The sequence below is a fragment of the Nipponia nippon genome, unplaced genomic scaffold, assembly GCF_047370975.1.
Source record: "Nipponia nippon isolate SJK-2023a ecotype South Korea unplaced genomic scaffold, ASM4737097v1 scaffold_19, whole genome shotgun sequence".
Lineage (NCBI taxonomy): Eukaryota > Metazoa > Chordata > Aves > Pelecaniformes > Threskiornithidae > Nipponia > Nipponia nippon.
The window spans coordinates 4,776,397-4,794,914 of NW_028262335.1; the positions used below are offsets into that span (position 1 = coordinate 4,776,397).

General features: G+C 45.5%; 3 protein-coding genes across 7 annotated transcripts in view; all 3 read right to left on the reverse strand.

Annotated features, from left to right (window-relative positions):
- PIK3CD (phosphatidylinositol-4,5-bisphosphate 3-kinase catalytic subunit delta) overlaps window positions 1-9,337 on the reverse strand; it is a 69,131-nt gene extending 59,794 nt beyond the window's left edge. The window contains exon 1 of one of the 3 annotated variants that reach the window (XM_087755285.1): window positions 9,273-9,337. The gene's annotated coding sequence lies outside the window, so the exon portion shown is untranslated. Of the gene's footprint in view, window positions 1-3,460; window positions 3,593-3,890; window positions 3,910-9,272 lie in introns of those variants that run through there. The other 2 variants (XM_087755284.1, XM_087755280.1) reach the window with 2 other exon arrangements.
- On the reverse strand, window positions 1,377-3,134 carry LOC148056019 (forkhead box protein L2-like). Its single transcript, XM_087755413.1, has one exon. It carries the CDS (start codon window positions 3,132-3,134, stop codon window positions 2,475-2,477), a length of 660 nt encoding a protein of 219 aa, XP_087611539.1. The 3' UTR covers window positions 1,377-2,474.
- TMEM201 (transmembrane protein 201) overlaps window positions 5,356-18,518 on the reverse strand; it is a 29,417-nt gene continuing 16,254 nt past the window's right edge. The window contains exons 7-12 of one of the 3 annotated variants that reach the window (XR_015704282.1): window positions 13,633-13,850; window positions 11,946-12,017; window positions 10,771-11,061; window positions 10,142-10,273; window positions 9,273-9,684; window positions 5,356-6,959 (exon numbers count right to left, since the gene is read on the reverse strand). Coding sequence is in view for 1 of the 3 variants with exons in the window: in XM_087755291.1 (XP_087611417.1) it covers window positions 9,587-9,684; window positions 10,142-10,273; window positions 10,771-11,061; window positions 11,946-12,017; window positions 13,633-13,850 (811 nt within the window). In the remaining 2 variants the exon portion in view is untranslated. Of the gene's footprint in view, window positions 9,685-10,141; window positions 10,274-10,770; window positions 11,062-11,945; window positions 12,018-13,632; window positions 13,851-18,518 lie in introns of all 3 variants that reach the window. The other 2 variants (XR_015704281.1, XM_087755291.1) reach the window with 2 other exon arrangements.

An 18,518-nucleotide genomic window follows, 5' to 3' on the forward strand; every position in this document is an offset into this window, starting at 1 on the left:
ACCACAGGGTTTCTAAGGAGACCCCATGCACTGGACCTTTACCTGGGAAAGCGAAAATCAGAAAATCCCATTCTTTGTGGGGATGGGGCGTGACGGCCCATGAGTGAGGGTGCCTGTGCCAGTGGCACCTCCGCGAAGGTCACAGAGAAAACCCTGAGCAAGTCTCCTCCAAGACTTGATTTCCTTGTGCTTCTAGCTCTGCAGATCCATGTATGAAAGCACACACACACAAAAAAGCAGACACTTTCGCTCTTCACAAGGTATCTACGCAACAGAGTGGAGAGAAGATACTATCAGGGTCCGGGTCCATCTTACGAAGACTGGCTGCACCATACTCTGAAAGCACGACGGCACAATTAGTTTACACACAAGCAATTAGTTTATGCCTGAAGGCATCATGAGTCCACACGTGAGCTAAAAGTTCAGGCATAAGCACACAACCAGTTCATGCATGAGGGCAAGGTTAGTTTATGCATGAGCGAACAATTATTCAATACCTGGGCAAACAATTAGTTAATGCATGAGTGCACAATAAATTTCACGTGTGACTGTGGGCATTTTCGCTCTTCACACATTACCTACAATGGAACAGGAAGAAGAAATAACAAAAGAAGAAATACTGGGTCTGTTTGTACTAACACCAGCTATACCATGCCCTGAAGGCAATTCTATTTGAACCAAAATGATTATCCAAGAAAACAGATCGATTTGTTCTTTGTATGCACACCTCCATTCATTATTTTAGAATCGAATGGGAGTCCTTTAGAAGAAAACAGTTATTACTCTTTCCAGCTCCAAAGAATAAGGTCTGTTTTACAGAAAAGACAGTTATCAGCTGAAACATCATCAGATTCAATAACCCGCAGATGGTGCTCAGCTGATAAAACAACCTGTGAGAATCACACACACACACAAAGTCACACTTTCCAAAACTCTTCCTATTTTCATAATTGTGCGCACAGGGGAATTAATGGGAGTGCAGAGGTCAAAATACCCCAAATTCAGCAGCTGCGGTTTCACATACGTGTATTGTTCACATATGCTCTAAACCACAGCATGGACTTAAAAACTTTGCCAAAACAGAACAGAACCATGTATTGTTTAAAACAAAATCCCTAGAAAAAATTGTTTCAATTACATTCAGACTTACCACCAGCTTCAAAATGCAACAATTCTTACGTACTTGCATTCCACTTTGGGCACTGAACTGATTTTATAACCAAAGTTCAAATACAGTTTTTAAAATCATAGCAAGCAGTTTAGTGTTCAAGATTTTTGGGAGCTACATGAAAAATGAGACCAAAAGGAAACAAAATGCAACCTGAAAAATCATGAAACTGCAGTATCTTTAATACGTTGGCATCCCGTAAGAACCATAAAGTTGTTGCCGCAGCTAAATCTAACAGTATTTCCAGCACTGTTTGTATCATATTGCTAGCATTTAAAGATGTCATTCAGAATCGCTTTGTAAGAAAGTATAAAATAACAACTATAAAACTGGATTGAAGTTGCACCTTCTTTCAAAGATCGTCAAGAAAGCATCAAAATAGTTTAAGTACTTTCTGAAGCCACAACTTTTAGGAAGTACTATTTATTAATCAAGTCAGAAAATATAACGTACAACAAGTGCTGCTCCTCACATAACAGTATTTGAACTCTTCTCTCCCTTAACCTTAAAACACAGTTCTTATTAGAAGCATATTTTGTCTCCGAACCCTTATTCTGAGGGAAAAGCAGAGACTACTCCCTCTGAAATTAAAAGGGGAAAAGACCCTTACACAGTAATTATAGCATCATTTGTAAGAAACACGTTAACAATGAACGTATATAAACATATACAACAAGCAACAATATAAAACAACCCTTTACTGTATGAAAAATCCCATATAGATCCACTTCTAATACAAAACCACAAGATTCCCAGTATTACTCCAACAATCTTTGGGGTTTATGTTTTGTTCTTGGGGTTTTTTTCCCCCAAAACAAAAAAAATACATATACTGCTTTTGCATAAGCCTTGAAAGAAAAAGCTCCAAAATGAGTTTAAGGACACTTGAAAAAAAAATTTCCCTGCATGAACCAAGTTTCACTTTTGCAAGGACTAGCATCTGCAGGACTCTTCGTGTACTTTCAGATTCGAGAAGACACCAGCTCGCTCAAGTTCTGCAGCTCCCTTTCGGGCTTGCCTGAAGGTTCAAACAACAAACTCATACCCCCCCATCCCCAAATCCAAACGATAAAGCACTACAGAAGCACTCCTCACAGCGCAGAGGAGAGAAACAAGGTGGCACGTCTTAGTCACTGCAACGGGAGCTTTTCAGACCCATCTTCCTTCAGGCATTTCCAACAGCTGAGCGTTTTTAAAGCCGCTTTCTCATAAATTCAGTCGAGATGCAAGAAGCACCCCGGAACCCGCAACGGCAACCCGACCCAAGCTCTGCCGAGCAGAAGCAGCGCTTCTGGCGTCGGGGACTTCATTTGAAGGCGGGGGGCAGCTTTGCCCCCAGGTCGCAGGGCACCCCGAGATCCAGCTCGGCCGGGCGCAGAGCCGCCCCGGCCCCGGCGGGCAGCGGCCAGGCGGGCAGCCCCTGCGGCGGCCCCAGGAAGGCGGGCGGGCCCCAGCCGGGCAGCTCGGGGCAGCGGCATCGCAGCGGCAGCGCCAGAGCCGCGCAGGGGCCGTGCGGGCAAGCGGCGGGGCCGCCGGGGAGCGGCGGCGGCGGCGGCGGCCAGGGAGCAGCGGCGGCGGGGGGCGGCGGGCGGCGCGGCCGGCGGCGGCGGCGGTAGTCGCCCCCCGGGAACATGTCCTGGAAGGCCGGGTCCAGCGCCCAGTCGCCGCCGCGGCGGGAGGGGGCAGCCGCGGGGCCGGGGCGGCGGGGCAGGCGGCGGAAGCAGGGGTTGAGGCTGAGGTTGTGCCGGACGCTGTTCTGCCAGCCCTTGGGGCCGCCGCGGTAGTAGGGGAAGCGCCCCGCGATGTAGGCGTAGATGCCGCTGAGGGGCAGGCGCTGCTCGGGGCTGGCCCGGATGGCCATGGCGATCAGCGCCACGTAGGAGTAGGGCGGCTTCTGCAGCGGCTCCGCCGGCCCCGGGCTCCCCGCCGCCGCCGCCCGCGGCTCCCCGGGCTCCGCTTCCCCCATGGCCCCGTGCTGCCGGCCCCGCCGCTGCCCCTGCCCCTCTAAACCCTCTCCCCGCCTCCCCCCCCCCCCCGCTGGGCCCGGGTGTTTGGGGTCGCGGACGGGTCAGGACGGCGCTTGCGGTTCGCAAACCCAAATACCGACGAGCGGGTCACCGGCGCCCGGCCCCAGCGGCGGCTGCGGGGGGGAACCGCGGCCCCGCCGGCTCCCTGCAGGACGGGGAGCTCAGAGCAAGGGCAGAAGGGCCGCGGCGGGGGCGGCCCCGGCAAAGTTCAGCGCTGAACTGTAGTTTACCTGCAGTAAAACCCGGCGAATAGATCGAATCTTACCCGTTCCGGTGAGATCGGGGGCTGAGCCGCGCACCTACCGCGTACGGATGCAAATGCACCGGGCAGCCGGGCAGCAGACGGCAGCATCCCGGCCCCAGCTGGTACCCGGCGCCATGGCCGCACGGGGGAGCGGGGCTGAGCGGATCCTTGCAGGGACCGAGGGGGAACGGCAGCGGAGCAGAGCTCTGTGCTGCTGCAATCGCGATTCTACCGGTGTCGCATTCGTGCAAGCACCACAGTTCACCAAATGCCTCAAAATACATCCGCGTGTAAGGAATTACTAGTGGGATGATGGATAGCTACCTTTGCCAGTAAATGAATTAGAACACACGTCCTCCTTTGAAAAGTGTTTCTTTGATCACCCTTAATTAATTAAAAAACCCCAACCAACCAACCAACGACCCTTAATTAAGAAAAAATCATGACTCACTAGTCTGGAAGGAATCAGTTCCTCTTTTCCAAAAGTTGTACAGAGCTGAGAAACAGAAGGAAAACATTGATGACTATCAGGCTGTTGTTCTCAGCTTACAAAAGCTACCAACAGTAGCTCTGTGGTGGTGGGTCAAACAATGCTGTCACCTCTCATATTTTAAAAATAATGTACAGGTCTTTGAACAGAAAACCTTCACTGGGCTAGATGCAAATATTTAAATTATTAAGAATGAAGCATCCCTACTGGTTATAACAAATCCGCCAACAGCAGGAGAAGGAAGCTCTTTGATGGAGCACAGGAAGACTCAAACCATATGATCACAGTTTAGATCTTTTTCTGCTAGCTCTGTGTAATGGAAAAGAAAGTAAACAGAACACCACCAGTTGAAAATAAAAACAGATCGCAGAACCAAACAGGTCTCTACCTCTGAAAGAAGAGGGGGGAGAAAGGAAGAGTGTCTGAGAAGTGCATCCCCTCCTGCACAGCAATACACAGAACTTCTCCAGGTATTTAAAGACAAGACAGAATACATTGCCAGGTCTTAAAACAAATTAGCAGCACATTTTAGCAAAGACATGAGTCAAACCATAAAAGTGTAAATGGAGGAGAACTGCAGCCTTTGAAGCCTGTGCTTAGAAAGCCTAAGTCTAAAAGCTTATGCCACCTGTCTCTTACATTACAAAATAAAAACATAAAGACTATAAAATAACACATCAAAGCAAAATCTTTGAAAATACTCAGCCCCCACCTCACAGAGGAAAAAAGCCCTTAAGTGGCAAATGAACACAAATCCTAAGGCGTGCTTATAACTGGACCACTCTGACTGTGCGTATCTTGGGATGAATTCTGGGGCTTTGCTGAGTGTCCCTTACATGTGTCCTTACCCACCTCAATAATCCTCTTGGCTTTCCTGCCGACATATGCACCTTTGGAAGATGACTGGATCAGGAGCAAAGCACCTGCACTCAGTACCTCCCTTGCACCCCTCCTCCCCGCCTACCAAAGTACTGAAAATCCAGACAAAATGAAAAAGTGCCGGTGTTACCGTGCGACCCTACAGTCATCAGCTGAGGTCAGAGCTCTCTGGAAACAGGTCCGTAAATGACAGTCCCTATCCCGCAGGAGTTCAAGACAGCAAGGTCCCTATGGGGGTGCAGCTGCATCTGGGCAGAAGTTCAGAACATCAGTTAATGGCAGGAGGTGACTTCCCTTTTAACTGATGGAAAGCCTTCAAAGCATAGCAGTGTACTTCCCCTTCCACTTCCATCTCCAAATCATGGTCATGAGCTTCTCCTTGCTTTGGGGAAGCTCACAAAGCTTTGGGCTTTCTCTTAGTTCTTGCTAGCTTTTAGAGAGCGAAGGGATCAAAGTTAATTTGACCAGACACACACACAAGCACAAATACTGTCTTCCGTTTCCCCAAAAAATATTCAGCTCCCCAAGAAACAGAATCACACTAAGGTGAAAACTTATCTGTTTTTATTTTTTAAAGAAAAATATTCCTCTTTAAACACAAAGCATAAACTAAAAACCTCTGAGGAACAGCTTCTCCTCCCTTGGAGCGCATTTAACTAAACTGTACAGTGTTAGAGCTCCCCGAACAAGTATATACACGACATACAATATTTCTTTCACAGGAAATAAGGTTTAGGACTCAAAATTGTCCTCCTCACCCTCTCTAGATACCCACTCCATCCAAAAGTACTCTGTCCCTTACTCCCACCACAGTGATGATAATTTCTGGATGCAACGTATATTTAAAAAAAAAAAATTACGAAAAAGGTATTGGCCAAATTGGCCCTTTCTAGCCTTCTAAGAAATGTCTGGGAGAGAGGTTAAGACCATAGTTATTTCCAGGAATGGTGCTTGGAAGAAAAGATATAGCAGCATCCACAGGCAACACAAGCCCTTGATTCCAGCTGCTCTGTTTTAAGGAACCCAGTCAGTTCAGCAGTGTTTTACAGATCTTCCCATCGCCCAAGAAGAGGGAGTGGGAATAAAACATTCACAGGCCAAATTTGTTGCTTGAGCGGACGGCCTAAAATTCAGTGAATTTGGCCTACACATGCCAGCAATGAGGTTTTTTTCCACATTGCCACAGTGACCAATTTAATGTCTTGGATTTTATGTAAAAAGATATGACGACCTTCAGAAATCAGCAACTTGTTCTACCACTTCTTTGTATCCCATCAAATAGATATGTGCACAATATTTGTCACATCTGCCGAACTACCCAGACTGCGGAACTGGAACCAGACTCTAGAATCCATACTCTTCCTAATTCGTAACAGCAAAATCATCAAAAGTCTCTGCCAGGTCTCAGAACGTGCCTAACAAGCCCATATCCAAAGAAAAAGTACCTGGGGATTTTCAAGGGAAGGCAGGTAATGGAAAAGGTCTGGAAATGGAGCTCGTTTATATCCCACGTGATCATTAATTGTTGGTATTATTAAGTAATGCTCAAATCTTAGACCATTTTGTAAAGATCTTTTCCATTCCATAGACTGCAACGGTTTTTACAGTAGGAAAAAATATTAGAAAAATAAAATCTCACCCCTGAACAACACTGTATGAAGATCAACATCATCAGTCACAAAGATTTTTACAGGGGGACCAGATAATCTTTTGTTTCCTCCAAACCAGCTTCATACAGAAAACAGCAGCAAGATAGACACAGTATCTAAGAGCTAGATTAAGGCCAACAATATAAAGACAAACATGGGCTCAGATCTTTTGAAATGAAGAAACCCTCCAAATGTTTTTATACATACGCATGCACACGCACACATGTACACATGTATACTTGTGTGTACTATTCAAGCGAAGGCTTCACAACCGTGAAAGCACCACTAGAGAGTGTTCTAGCACCAGAATGAAAAAGTTGGTTGTCTTCCCTCTTCAGCAATAAAATCCAAAGTCTTTATATTGCTTTGGACAAGGTCACCAAATACCCTTCCAAGAACAGTTTCAGTGAGCAGATTCAGAAGTGCAGTGACAGGTTAAAGTGTTCCTGTTCTGGAATACGGGCAAGGAGAGGTGTGTTGAGAGGCTGCAGCTCCTTGGTTGCTGGAAAGGAGGAGAAAATTTGTATTGCAATCTGGTAGAGACAGAGACCAGCTTGGACGCCAGGTGAGCGCGACGGTAAAACTCAGCGCAGACTGGGAGATGAAAGTGGAAAGTTTGCATACGTGAAGTCACAGTGCACATCTGTTGGCATAATAAAGACAAGGAAACCCACAGTATTCTCCGGCAGGCTTGTCTCTGCATAGGAGGCCCCCGGGTACGCTGGAAGTCAGGACAAGGATCCATGAATGGGATGGCACACACTGCACCAGGACATCATCAAACTCAAACAGCAGCGGTCTAAATAGAAGCCTGTAAGTTGGTCTGCTAGCATCTTGCCTATACACATGCTTAAGTGAGCCTGCAGAAGTCTATAAAAGGGACAAAATTCTCTTAACAGCAAGGTTATGGGTCCCGTTTGGCTACGAGTAACAATTCATGCAAGTTACAGAAGAATTAATCATCAACCTGCAGCACATCTTCCTGCTGCGGGTCTCTATCCTGGATCTAGGCCTTTGTATAGGAGGTGCTGGCTGTGCAGCCCTTGACCAACACTCTGAAGAGGCCGAGGGAAAGATGCAGAGTCAGGAAGGACATCTCCACAGCCTCTCAGGGCAGCACGTGTGGGCAGAGGTCTGTCCTCTGCCTGCAAGACGCAAAGTAGGCAATGAGCAGGCCTCACTAACATGGGAGGATGGGGAGGAGTGGCTGGAAGCGGGCTGCTAAAACAGCGCAGGAAGAAATGGAAGAGACAGAGAGACTTCACTTTTCAGTGCTTGAATCACCAGCGGTAAAGCCCCATTTAATCTTGTCATATAGTATGTCGATTAGAGTCTGGCTGTCGCTCACATGATGTATTAAGTGAAGCTGTGGTAGGAACTCAATTAAAACATGCAAGGAAAAAAAATAAAGTGAAAGGAAGGGTGATCATCACTCCGAGGTGTGAATTTCAGGTTCAGAGCAGAGGATTATCAGCAGAGATACACTTGTTTCTGTGCACATGCAAGAGTACAACAGAGGGAACAGCAGCAGAACTGAAAGGGAGAGAAAGACAGTAAGCATAACACTGTTAATTCAAGATGCAAACACAGGACAACGGGGTGAGGTTGAGGGAAGAGAAAAGAAGTTTGAGGTAAAGGAGCCCAAAGGAAGAGACAATAGAAAAACTCTTAACAGAGTCAGTCCTGCTTCAGGAAATACATAGCTAATGTCAGTTGGCTCTCTTTTCACCAAGTATCCTTGACACGTTGGTAAATCTTCTCTCTGCACTTGGGATTTAAGAATCAAAACATAAAGATCAAGACTTTTTTTTTTTTTCCTAAGATGTACTAAATGATTTTGAGCATTCGGCACAATACTCTAAATGGCCCCTGAATTCTAAGCAATGCTGAAGACTCACCCAAAAGCAGAAGTGCCCAAATTATAAGCTGCTTTTGAAAATCGAGGGCTACTTCCTTTGGATTAGAAAAGAAGAATCTATCCAGAAGGCTGAATTGTCCAGAAGCAGGTTTGGCATTTCTCACTGAGAGCACCTGGGCATTTAACTAAGTAAGAAACATCTTAAATGGTTACTTAGCAAATCCCAATATCAGATTGAGGCATCACGTTTCTGGATAAATGTATACAATCACACAGCTCCTCATGTATCTTCTAGTAGAACACATTTGTGCGATTTACAGCAAGAACAAGCTATGCCACTCGCTGCTTCAGTGAAAACACCAGCACGCAGAGTTGTGAGCTGAAGCCCTTTGACTATGGTGCAAATCACACAGGGATCCTTTCTTATTACAGAATTAATCGTAACAGAATTAATGCCTCCTGGGTAAAGCAAAGCACAGGCTTCCTCTTTCTAATGCAAACCACAAAAGGATGTCTGTCTGGGATTTGTGCGTACCTACAGCAACAGTGCTGGCTGGAGGTGCGTACAGACAGCAGTTTCTGAGAACCAGCATGACCAGAATGGCAACTGGTGAAAGCGGCCTCAGGGCACAGCCCAGGTGGAAGCACATGGACATATAAGATGCAAGAATACGACAGAGCAGTCAAGGTCACCCATGTGCTTAGGCAAGCTTAAGGCAACTAAAGAAAATTCACTGATAATTTAGAGGAGAGTGCCAAAGGGAAGAGAGGAGAGGAACCACTGGGCAAAGAGGCTGGGAATGCCGTTACAGTAGCCAAAGCCCAGCACCAACTGCTTAGCCACCCCTCTTCTCCAGCTCATTTGTTCTAATTCTCCTCATTTTACCAGCACCATCAGCGTGAGGTTAATATGTCAGAAAGAAGAGCTAGGGATAGGTTCCTAAAAACGTAGCTTACGCATTTTCAGGCTTGTGTCTCGGGTCAGTTCCTTTGAAAGAAAGCGCATGGGCCATTTGATTGGCCTCTTGCTTTGAACTGGAGCTTTCTAGGAATTCTGCCTGCTACCTCCAGGGACGATCCTGTGATATGTTCTACCTGGAAGTGATGGCAGCAGCTACCTGGGTTCCTTGTCATGACAGTTGAGCATACAGTAGTTTTTTAAAAAACAGCATGCACCAGTGGCACGGCCGTTGGACATGAAGCCGTGGTTGAATTCTTCTTGTCTCCTCACAAGCAGGTGGAACCAGAAAGAAAGGGAGTGGTGGCACAAATCAACGCAGGCTCCGGTAGACATAGGCTGATGTGAAGATAGCATTGAGAGTCAGACTCACGGCTAGGAGACCTCGGAGAGTGGAGTTACCAAAATGACCTTAGTAGAAGAGGACAACACAAAGAAAAAAAAGGAATAGTAGAAAGAGATATTAAAGAATTGATGAGATAAATAACACTGAACATATGTTGTGCTCCTTCTCTCTCTCTTTGCCCAGCGTTTTCACCATAAGCAGAAATTGCTGAAGCACTTTTCCTGTCAGGAAAGATTCCACTGCTCTCTTTGGTTCTATTTTCATCTCATTGCTCTTCTCAACACCCGCATCCCCACCCCTTTCCTTCTGTCTCAGTTTAGCACTCCGTCAGTATTCTTCAGACAGTCCAAAGAACAGGAATAGCCTTATTAAGGTCTTAGAATAGCAGGCAGAAGATCCATTTTGCTACTGCTTATTTATTTGATCTCAAGATCAGATCACTGCTACAGCACAGGAAAGATCTCCGTTACCCTCATAGCAATACTCACACATACATGAAACACTAGCATGACTTGCACCTACCTCTCCAGCCTGCCAAATCTTCCCCTTTGGTAGTTGTGTCTACCACACAGGTAGATGAGTGCGATGAGTGATCCTCCTTTTTGATGGAATTATCGCTGCAAATACTCCCTCCTTCCATAGCAGATCTCACATCTGCAAGGAGAAAAAGATATGAAAATTCAGAAGGCACCGGTGGAAGCCAAAAGCAGCAGAAGTTACCAGACTAAAGCTAGACATGACTAATGAATGGTTGCCTGGTAAAATCATGAATGGATTGAGGATAGGAGCTGGAAACAAAAAGCAAATTGCACAGCTGTGCAGCAGAAGTTGCCTGCATGTTTCTCCTACAGTGTCCATATCAGCATCACCACATCCGTTGTTAAAGGATTTATCCAAACAAGGTGAAGACAGTGGCAGTAGTATCCCGGGGGCACCACTAAGTGAGAAAAGGACATCTGTTTTGGCAGACAAGAGGCTCTCCAGGCCACTGGATTCTTCAGGGAGCTTTGGTAGCCTAACAGTCATCACCACCCGCGTTTTTCCTGAAGGTTTCCCATCTATTGTGTGGCCTAGATGATGCACGGCTTTGCTTGCAAGCCAACTCCTTCCTACAAATGCATTTCCAGGAGTGCAGCAGGCTGCCAGCATACCATGCATTCCCCGCTCGCTGAGGGTCTTCTTTGGAAAGGAGGACAAATCGGTGGCAAAGATGTTGCTGTCTGAGTGGGTGTGTTCCTCTGAGCTAGTTGGGGTGAGCAGAGCCTCATTCTGAGATGGAAAAAGCAGCAGCTTCTGTCCTTTCAGGTTCAGGCGGGCAGGGCTGATGAGTGGCCGGCGGTACGGCAAGGAACCAGAGCTGGAAGTCACAGAGCCAGCCACCGACGGTGCTGGAGAGGGGATGCGGGAAGGAGCACAGCTGCCGGACAGCAGGGAGAAGTGCTCTGAAATGGAAACATCCCCGAAGAGAAAATAATGAGAATATAATCCCAATACAATAGGCACAGTTTTCTTTAACAATTCTACAAGAAAAGGGAACAGGAGTTGCAAATGTCCAGCATATCCTGTACTAAAATTTTTTACTCATTCCAGTTCCCACACTGCAAAACATGGAGAAATTCCATGTGCACTTTGATACACTCAAGAATGACTTTGACTAGAGATGGGCTTATCAGGAGCTGGGTGAGCTTTCTCTCTGCTCAGTTGTGTCCACTCAGGAGAGTCTGCATTACACATGCTGGTTTTTAGGTAAATTAACTGTTCTGGCAGGTCCTTTAAAGGCTGTTGGGAAAGTGTATCGGGATGCAAGAAGGTTTGCACAATGGCATCAGCCCGCACTGCAGTTCCATTGCTGCATTTCCAGCAGCAAACGCTTAAGCAGGACAAACAGCCAAAGGATCAATTTGGGGTCAGGAGGGCAACAGACAGGTCAGGACACAGAAGCAAAGGGGCAGAGCAGACAGGGTGGCCAAATTAACAGTTCCTTGGGCTGCAGAAGGAAAGTGGAAAAAAAAAGAGCTGCCCTAGGAACAGGTTAACATCTTCTATCAAAGTAATCTCAACTCAGCTGTAGAGCAGGGAAGGGATCCTTGCTTTGTCTCACTGATTTCACTGGGAGCTCTCCTAGGGAGGAGGACATCCAACACATATAGCACCTTATTTTAATACAATCCCACTCTTAGTTGGCAATCTCTGCAGCATTTCTAACAGCAAAACCGACATTTTCACTGGGATGTGAGCAGGGAGGAAAGAAACTTGGATCATGTGTTTCAACCCACTCACTGCAAATCCTGCAAAGACAGTTGCTCTGGAAGGCCTAGCGCACTACCTGATGTAGGAGATTCCTTGGACTGAGATGACTGCGAGGCTGGTCGGCTTCCGCTGAACAGGTAGCCAGAATCTAAAAAGCAAAAACGAAACAGTGTGAACCCAGCTGGCTCAGCTACTGGAGGTCTATCCTCCAGAAGTGTAACTGCATCATCTTCTCATCAATCTCAGAAGGGGACAGGTGGTAAATGTAGGTGGGAAAAATGTCCCTGTTTTCCTGGGTAGGCTATATGCCAGTGTCAGAATAATCCACTTTTCCCAGCTGCAGCAGAACAGATCTGTCCAGCAGGCTCCAAAAACAACCCTGTGACTGTATCACAGCCTGGCTTGACTCTACTTTAAAAGGAAGAAGGTGAAGATATGGTTGTATCCTTTTCTCATGAAAAGAGCCTTAAGGGTAGATCATAGGGTGAGACAAATTCCCATCTAGCTGTCAGGCATGGCAGCCATAATAATGAGGCGGCAGGGGGGGAAATCAATGAAAAGTACTGAAGTCAGGAAAAAGAAGTGGTACAAATGAAACCTCAGAGCTTAAATCAATTATTTTTCTTAGGCATTTGATTTATATAATTATAGGCAAACAGCTTTGGAAGTCGAAAACCTTGCTGTTTGCAAAAAATATTCAGCCCCGACAGCATGCTCTTTCCAGTCTGTCTGGCTTTGCACCTTAGCAAAGGAAAGCCCAGAAAACCTCACAAGGGTGGTTTAGCCTGCGGGGGGAACCCCAGCCATCTGGTGCAATTGCGCCTGCCCTTCCAGGGGCACTTAGGTAACAAGAAAGGTGAAGGCTGTGCCAAAAGCCGCTACGCTGCTGAAAGGTTTGCATGGCTGGTCTTTCTCTCACTCTTAGTGGATCTGGCAAAACTGCTGGCAGCGTCAGCTAGAGAAACATTGAAGGAACTAAAAAAATCCCCGCAAGACTGCGCTCTCTGCTGCAGTGTTATCCTAGGAACTGCCACATTTTGGCCTCTTACCTTCTGGTAATCAGTTAGTGCCATGGGAAAGCTTAGCTTTCCTTGGATGGAGAACAGCATTTGAACGCTATTTCCCATCTGTTAGTTTCAAGCACAGCAAAACTGAGGGCTTATTGAATTCCTGGGAGAGTCCGTCCTTAGACCTATAAACCTTCCCTAGATCACACAGAGCCCTTAAAAACAAGAGGAGATGGGGTCTCTAAAGCAGCTTCAATAGTTGTGCTAATGCGTAACAAATCCCGACTTAGGGAAGAGCCCGCCTTCAGCTCTGCTCCCTTCAGCTGCAGCAAGAACAGCAAACTACACAAAGCAGCTAGGAAGGGAGCGATTGCTCTTGCTAGATCAGTTATCCCAATGCTCCCCATCACTTCCAGAAGCTGCTCTTCTCCATTCCCACGTCTAACTGCTCCTTCTGTCTCTCTCCCACACATAGCCTTGCAGCTTGTGCCATATTGCCATGAATACTTGGAGAAGCCTCTGGATTTCAGTAAACCCACAGCAGGCAAGCACTCAGTGAGACTTTTTGTAATATGCTGCATAATTTCTTAATGCCAAAAAACAAATTACCAATGCTGGATACTCCTCTGTGCCACAGGAACAGCAATCCCTGAACACGACTGTAACACGTGGATACCTCACAGCCCATTTCCCTCTGAAGCACTGTACCACTCCATCGTCACTGCCATCGGGCCACAAGGTTTCACGCACGCTTACCTGCTCTGGCCAAGGAGGGGATGGTACCCAGCGAGAGCGCCCTGTTGAGACAACCAGGAAGAGAGGAAGAAGAAGTTCTGCGTGGGGATCTGAAGAGCTGTTGGTTTGTCAGCTGGAGAAGACTGGGTGGCGTTGGGACAAAGAGAGATGTAGCAGAGGAAGGGAAGGCAGTCCCAGTGCTGCTGGGAAAGAGAGTCATCGAATCCCCAGAAAGGTACCTGCAAATGACACACATGACAGACATTTAGCAACGAGTACATTCCAGTAACTCACTCTCTCAGTTGTAGTTCTTGCATGAACACTTGCTTTATCATCAGGTTTGTACTAATTTTTCAGAGCAGGAATGCAAGATGCAGAATGCTTAGGAGTTTATGGGAATATTCCTACACCTTTGAAACTGGGGAAGGAAGAACTGCTCAGCCTTACTTAAATTATTGTGCACCACAATACAGGGTGGAAAAATGGTGGAACAGTTTAGGAACTTAGGTGTAAATAGGCCTAGTACCTTGGTTCTTTCCCTGGAGGAGAAAATTACCCAGAGACCACCAGAATGCTTTACAATGTCCAGATACACATAGGACCAACAACAGAGTACATCTTATGTTTGTTATGTGCACATGCAAAGAACATGCTTAGAAATGTCATGACTGTGGGAAGCAAGGAGTTATCTACTAGTCTTTTTGTCTTTAGACACCAGAATCAACATCTTAACTCTGATGCCAGTATAGAGAAAAGTGGTTTTATGGGTACCTAGATAAAGATTTAGGTATAAGAGCTCTGTTTTAAAACTAACATTCAAAACTCTAATACATTTGCCTATATTATACTTCTGCAAGGTAAGGAAGACTCACTACCCTCACTTTACAGATGGGAAAGAGAAGCAAAAAGAAGCTAAGTGACTTGTTGAGGGTCACATAAAAATCCTGTGATAGAACAGAGACACAAACCTGGGTTTTCCGATCCTAAATTGAGCCCTAAACCATTACATTTTCCTTTCTCTGCATATCATGATTAGCCACAAATATGGACTGGCATAGCCAGAGGGAACTGTGCTCCTGTAGCATACACTCCAAGAAGTGTCTTGCTTCTAGTACATAAAAAACCACCTCTATTATAGTGCTGGAAAAAATTTAAATTGGCAATAATAATGGCAATTGTATCTCTAGGTCTGTGAGTTGTTTTCAGTGGGTTCTTTCCAAGTGAAAGAGGGGAGCTGTAGAACAGCGTGTCCAACTTGAGAACACAAGATGAGAGATAACAGACAAAACATATTAAGGGTACCTGTACCAGTTAGCTTGATTTTTAAGTACTACAGACATAAAATTACTTCTATTCCACTGGTAAAATAACTGTATAAGATGACTTTGTATTTTAAACAGTTTTTGCAGCTAGGACTGTCACAGTATTTCGTGCTCAATTACTATATGCAAATAAACTATGCAATTAATTTCTGATACCCCCATTTCATCACCTACCTTTGCAGTTTAAAATTTAAAAATCAACCTAAGCTGAACAGTCTGTTAAAAATTTACTCCTATTTTTACTTTCTTTCTATTCCTCCTTGCAATCATGTACTGATCTTAGTCTATATACAGTTTAGTTGACTACATCGCCTCAGAAATGAGGAGTCAGCTTTGGAGTCTCACTTGTGTCCTCATACCATCAAAATGAGCGTTCTAAGAATGTTGCAGAGTTGAAAGTATAGCAATTTTGTATTATTTTTAACAATTGAATAAAATACATGAAAGAAAGTCTGGAATATGAACAAGATCTCTCAAAGATCTCCTCTAAGATTTTTGTTTAGTTAGAAACAGGGAATACTCTTGTCAAATAAGTCATGATGAACTACTAACAAAGTATGAAGTGTATATATTTTAAAATTGAGATATTAGACTTTGCAGCATATAATCAAACTGCAACATTTGGAGGTTTAATCTCACTTCTGATGAAAACACTGAGACAGATGAGAGCAGCAACATGGCTTTTCTTCCGTCAGAGGAAAGGCAGTAGTAAATCGGAGCGTGAAGGAATATATGTCTCTCACTCTTGTGCTGTGAGGTGATTTATGCATGTGCCATTCTCTCTTGGAGATTAAAGAGGTGATGCAGCAATACTATGCAGTGCTACCATGTCCAGAAGAAGCAGTCTAGAGTTAAGATTACAATTTAAAATATCTTATAAAACTACTTATCTGCTAGTACGAGGCAGACATCAACAATCCCGACCAGCTTAATCAGGCTGAACAACATCTGAGCCAACCAGCTTCCTGGTGCTTGCAAGCAGGACATGCCTTTAACAGCGGCAAGGAACTCGTCAGTCTTGCAGCAGAAACTGCCCAACCTCTTCAGGTTCCAGAGGACCTGGGAAGGGTGTCACGCTTCGCAAACGTGCAGAGTCCTTGAGTGCACATACATATACACATTTGCCCCACCACACATACAGATGTAAATAGCAGATGTACATGTCCATCTCAGCTTTGTAAGAGAAAATGAATGGGAAAGGAAATTAAAAGTGCAGCTCAGGACTACGATATGAATCATATCAGAAAGAGTGATACCTACCACTCACTGTGCCATGTCTGTGAAGGGCCAAATCAGAGCATCGCCTGTGAACAACATAGCTCTTTTTTCCTAACTTTGCACCTTTTGTATCTTTTGGCTAAAGGATCCAACTTTACACAGCTCCTTGCTGTGCTGGAAAACAGCTTATCTGGCTTATTGGTTGTTGGTAGTTTTTCACTTAATGAGCTGGAAGATATTACAATCATTTATCACTCATAACCACAATCTCTTTCCTGGGATTGTAACTTTTTTGGATCGGACTTCCATGGGCTCTGCTGCTCAACAGCCCCACTTCTCAACCTCACCAAGTTAGTGCAGTCAGATCCTCTGGGCAGCTGATGAATTATTTGTCTTGCACCATCCAGAAAAGGAATTTTTCTGGTTAGCAAAGAGTTGAAGAATTTTAAGCATAGCATACTAATGCCTTAGGACTGAATGCTGACCAAAGAATGGCTTAAATATTGATCTGCTCTGAACAAAGTAAATTCCTGCAACATGTGCAAAATCCTGTTCCTTTTCTATGCACTCTTCTCTGTCGTGTTTGCCACTGTCATGTCAAGAGGGCTAGAAGCTGCTAAAAAGCAGGGGTGCTGTCATGGGAATGCGCTTCATGCCTGAGAATGGTCAGCTGAACTAAAACTCCTTTCAGAAGCAGATGAAAAAAGGTGAGGAGATCAAGAGGATCATAAGCCACATCACAGCCCTGGAATGGAGCAGTGCAGCTGTGTCTTTGCTCTCAGACTACTGCATTGCTCCAAGCCGTTTGTGATAATAGTGGGTCTGGTAACAGTGAAAAAAGTAACCAAAAAAGGAAGAAGGAGGGGGGAAAAAAAAAGGCTCTGGAGTCAGTTAGTTTGTGGAAATAGTCAGGGCCCGGAAGCCGTTTATTTCAGAACTTGGTATTGTGAACATCAAAAATTGGGTATTTAATTAGCGTTTACAACGATCACAGCGTTACTAGACAGTTGGGCACAACTCTGCTACACAGATACTTTAAAAATAAATTAATAGAAGATTAAAGAAGATTATTACATGGCATGGGACCGTACACTGTCCTGAAGAACCTCCTGCCAGCAGAGCCTCCCCTCCTCTGTCCCAATCCCTTCGCTCTTATCCAAAGACAACACGATACATGTGTGCCTTTTTAATTCACATTTTAACCAGAGATGCTGCATCACCCCTGAGATAGAGACATGGGAGAGCATGGGTCAGGTCAGACTACAGGGCTGTAGATGGACCCACTCCTACTATCAAATAATTCAGTACATGAAGTAAGAAGGTAACATGCAGTTACAGTCAGCTTGCCATATTTGCCCAGCTTCATCCGCCTGGAGGCAGCCAGGGAACTATGTGTAAAAGGGGAAAAAGGTTTATGATGGAACCTTAAGTCCAGAGGAATTTAGCTATGAGTTAATCCATGTATAACTGCACCATTTTCTCCAGGCAGCGTGGGTGCTGCTGCCCAGACTGCAGAAGGAGCTCACTACAGCCTGACCGCTGGCTGCGAGAAAAGCAAGTTTCTGTGAGCTGACGTGCAGCCACTTGTCTGGTCTGCCGCATCGCATCTGTCAGCGCCACAACCTGTGCCTCCGGTCAAACTGACAGAATCAGGAGTAAAGAGCAATACAGTGAATAAAAAAAAAAACAGGCACAGGGAGAGGGGAGAACGCTCCTAGAAAAGGGCACAGGTCTCAGACACATTAAGATTTTGATATGCGACTTATAGAGCTAGAAACTTTAGCTCCCAAGACTAAGAATTCTTTTTTCCTACATGTTTCCCTGCTTTGGATGAAAAAGGAGGGCTGAATTATAGCTGAAAATGCTCCAGCTGCCAGGTCCTGCACTAATACCTTCTAGAATACAGACAGACATTTGGCTTCAATTTTGCCTTCCCTCCTAGCTGGTGGCACAAAGGGGGAGGGGGTGTATACGCACATCCCATGTCTGCAAAAATCCAGACTCGCTGGCATCACAAAAATGTTCAGAGGACCTTTTCCCTGCCTGTGTACTTGATAGCTTTGGTCCCAAATGAGGCTTGACAGGGGATGACTCAAGGTACGCTTCAGGACTGAGTACTGCCCCTTTCATATGAGAGCATCTGCTATGGCTCAAAGAGGCCCCAGGTGTACTCGCAGGTGACAGCACACCTGGAATGAACTGGCAGGTTATATGTGACAGCACACAATTTCAGCAGCACCTCTTTAAAAACCAAAGCAAAGCCACACACCACAGCTCCCTGCTTTCATGAGTGGAGTCAGCCTGGAGCAATCATCTGGCTATTAATTATATTAATTTTTATAAGAGTATAAATAATTTGTCCACAAT

Bases quoted from the DNA above. Each gene is read 5' to 3' on its own strand.
- LOC148056019 (XM_087755413.1), bottom strand. From the start codon at position 3,134: ATGGGGGAAGCGGAGCCCGGGGAGCCGCGGGCGGCGGCGGCGGGGAGC.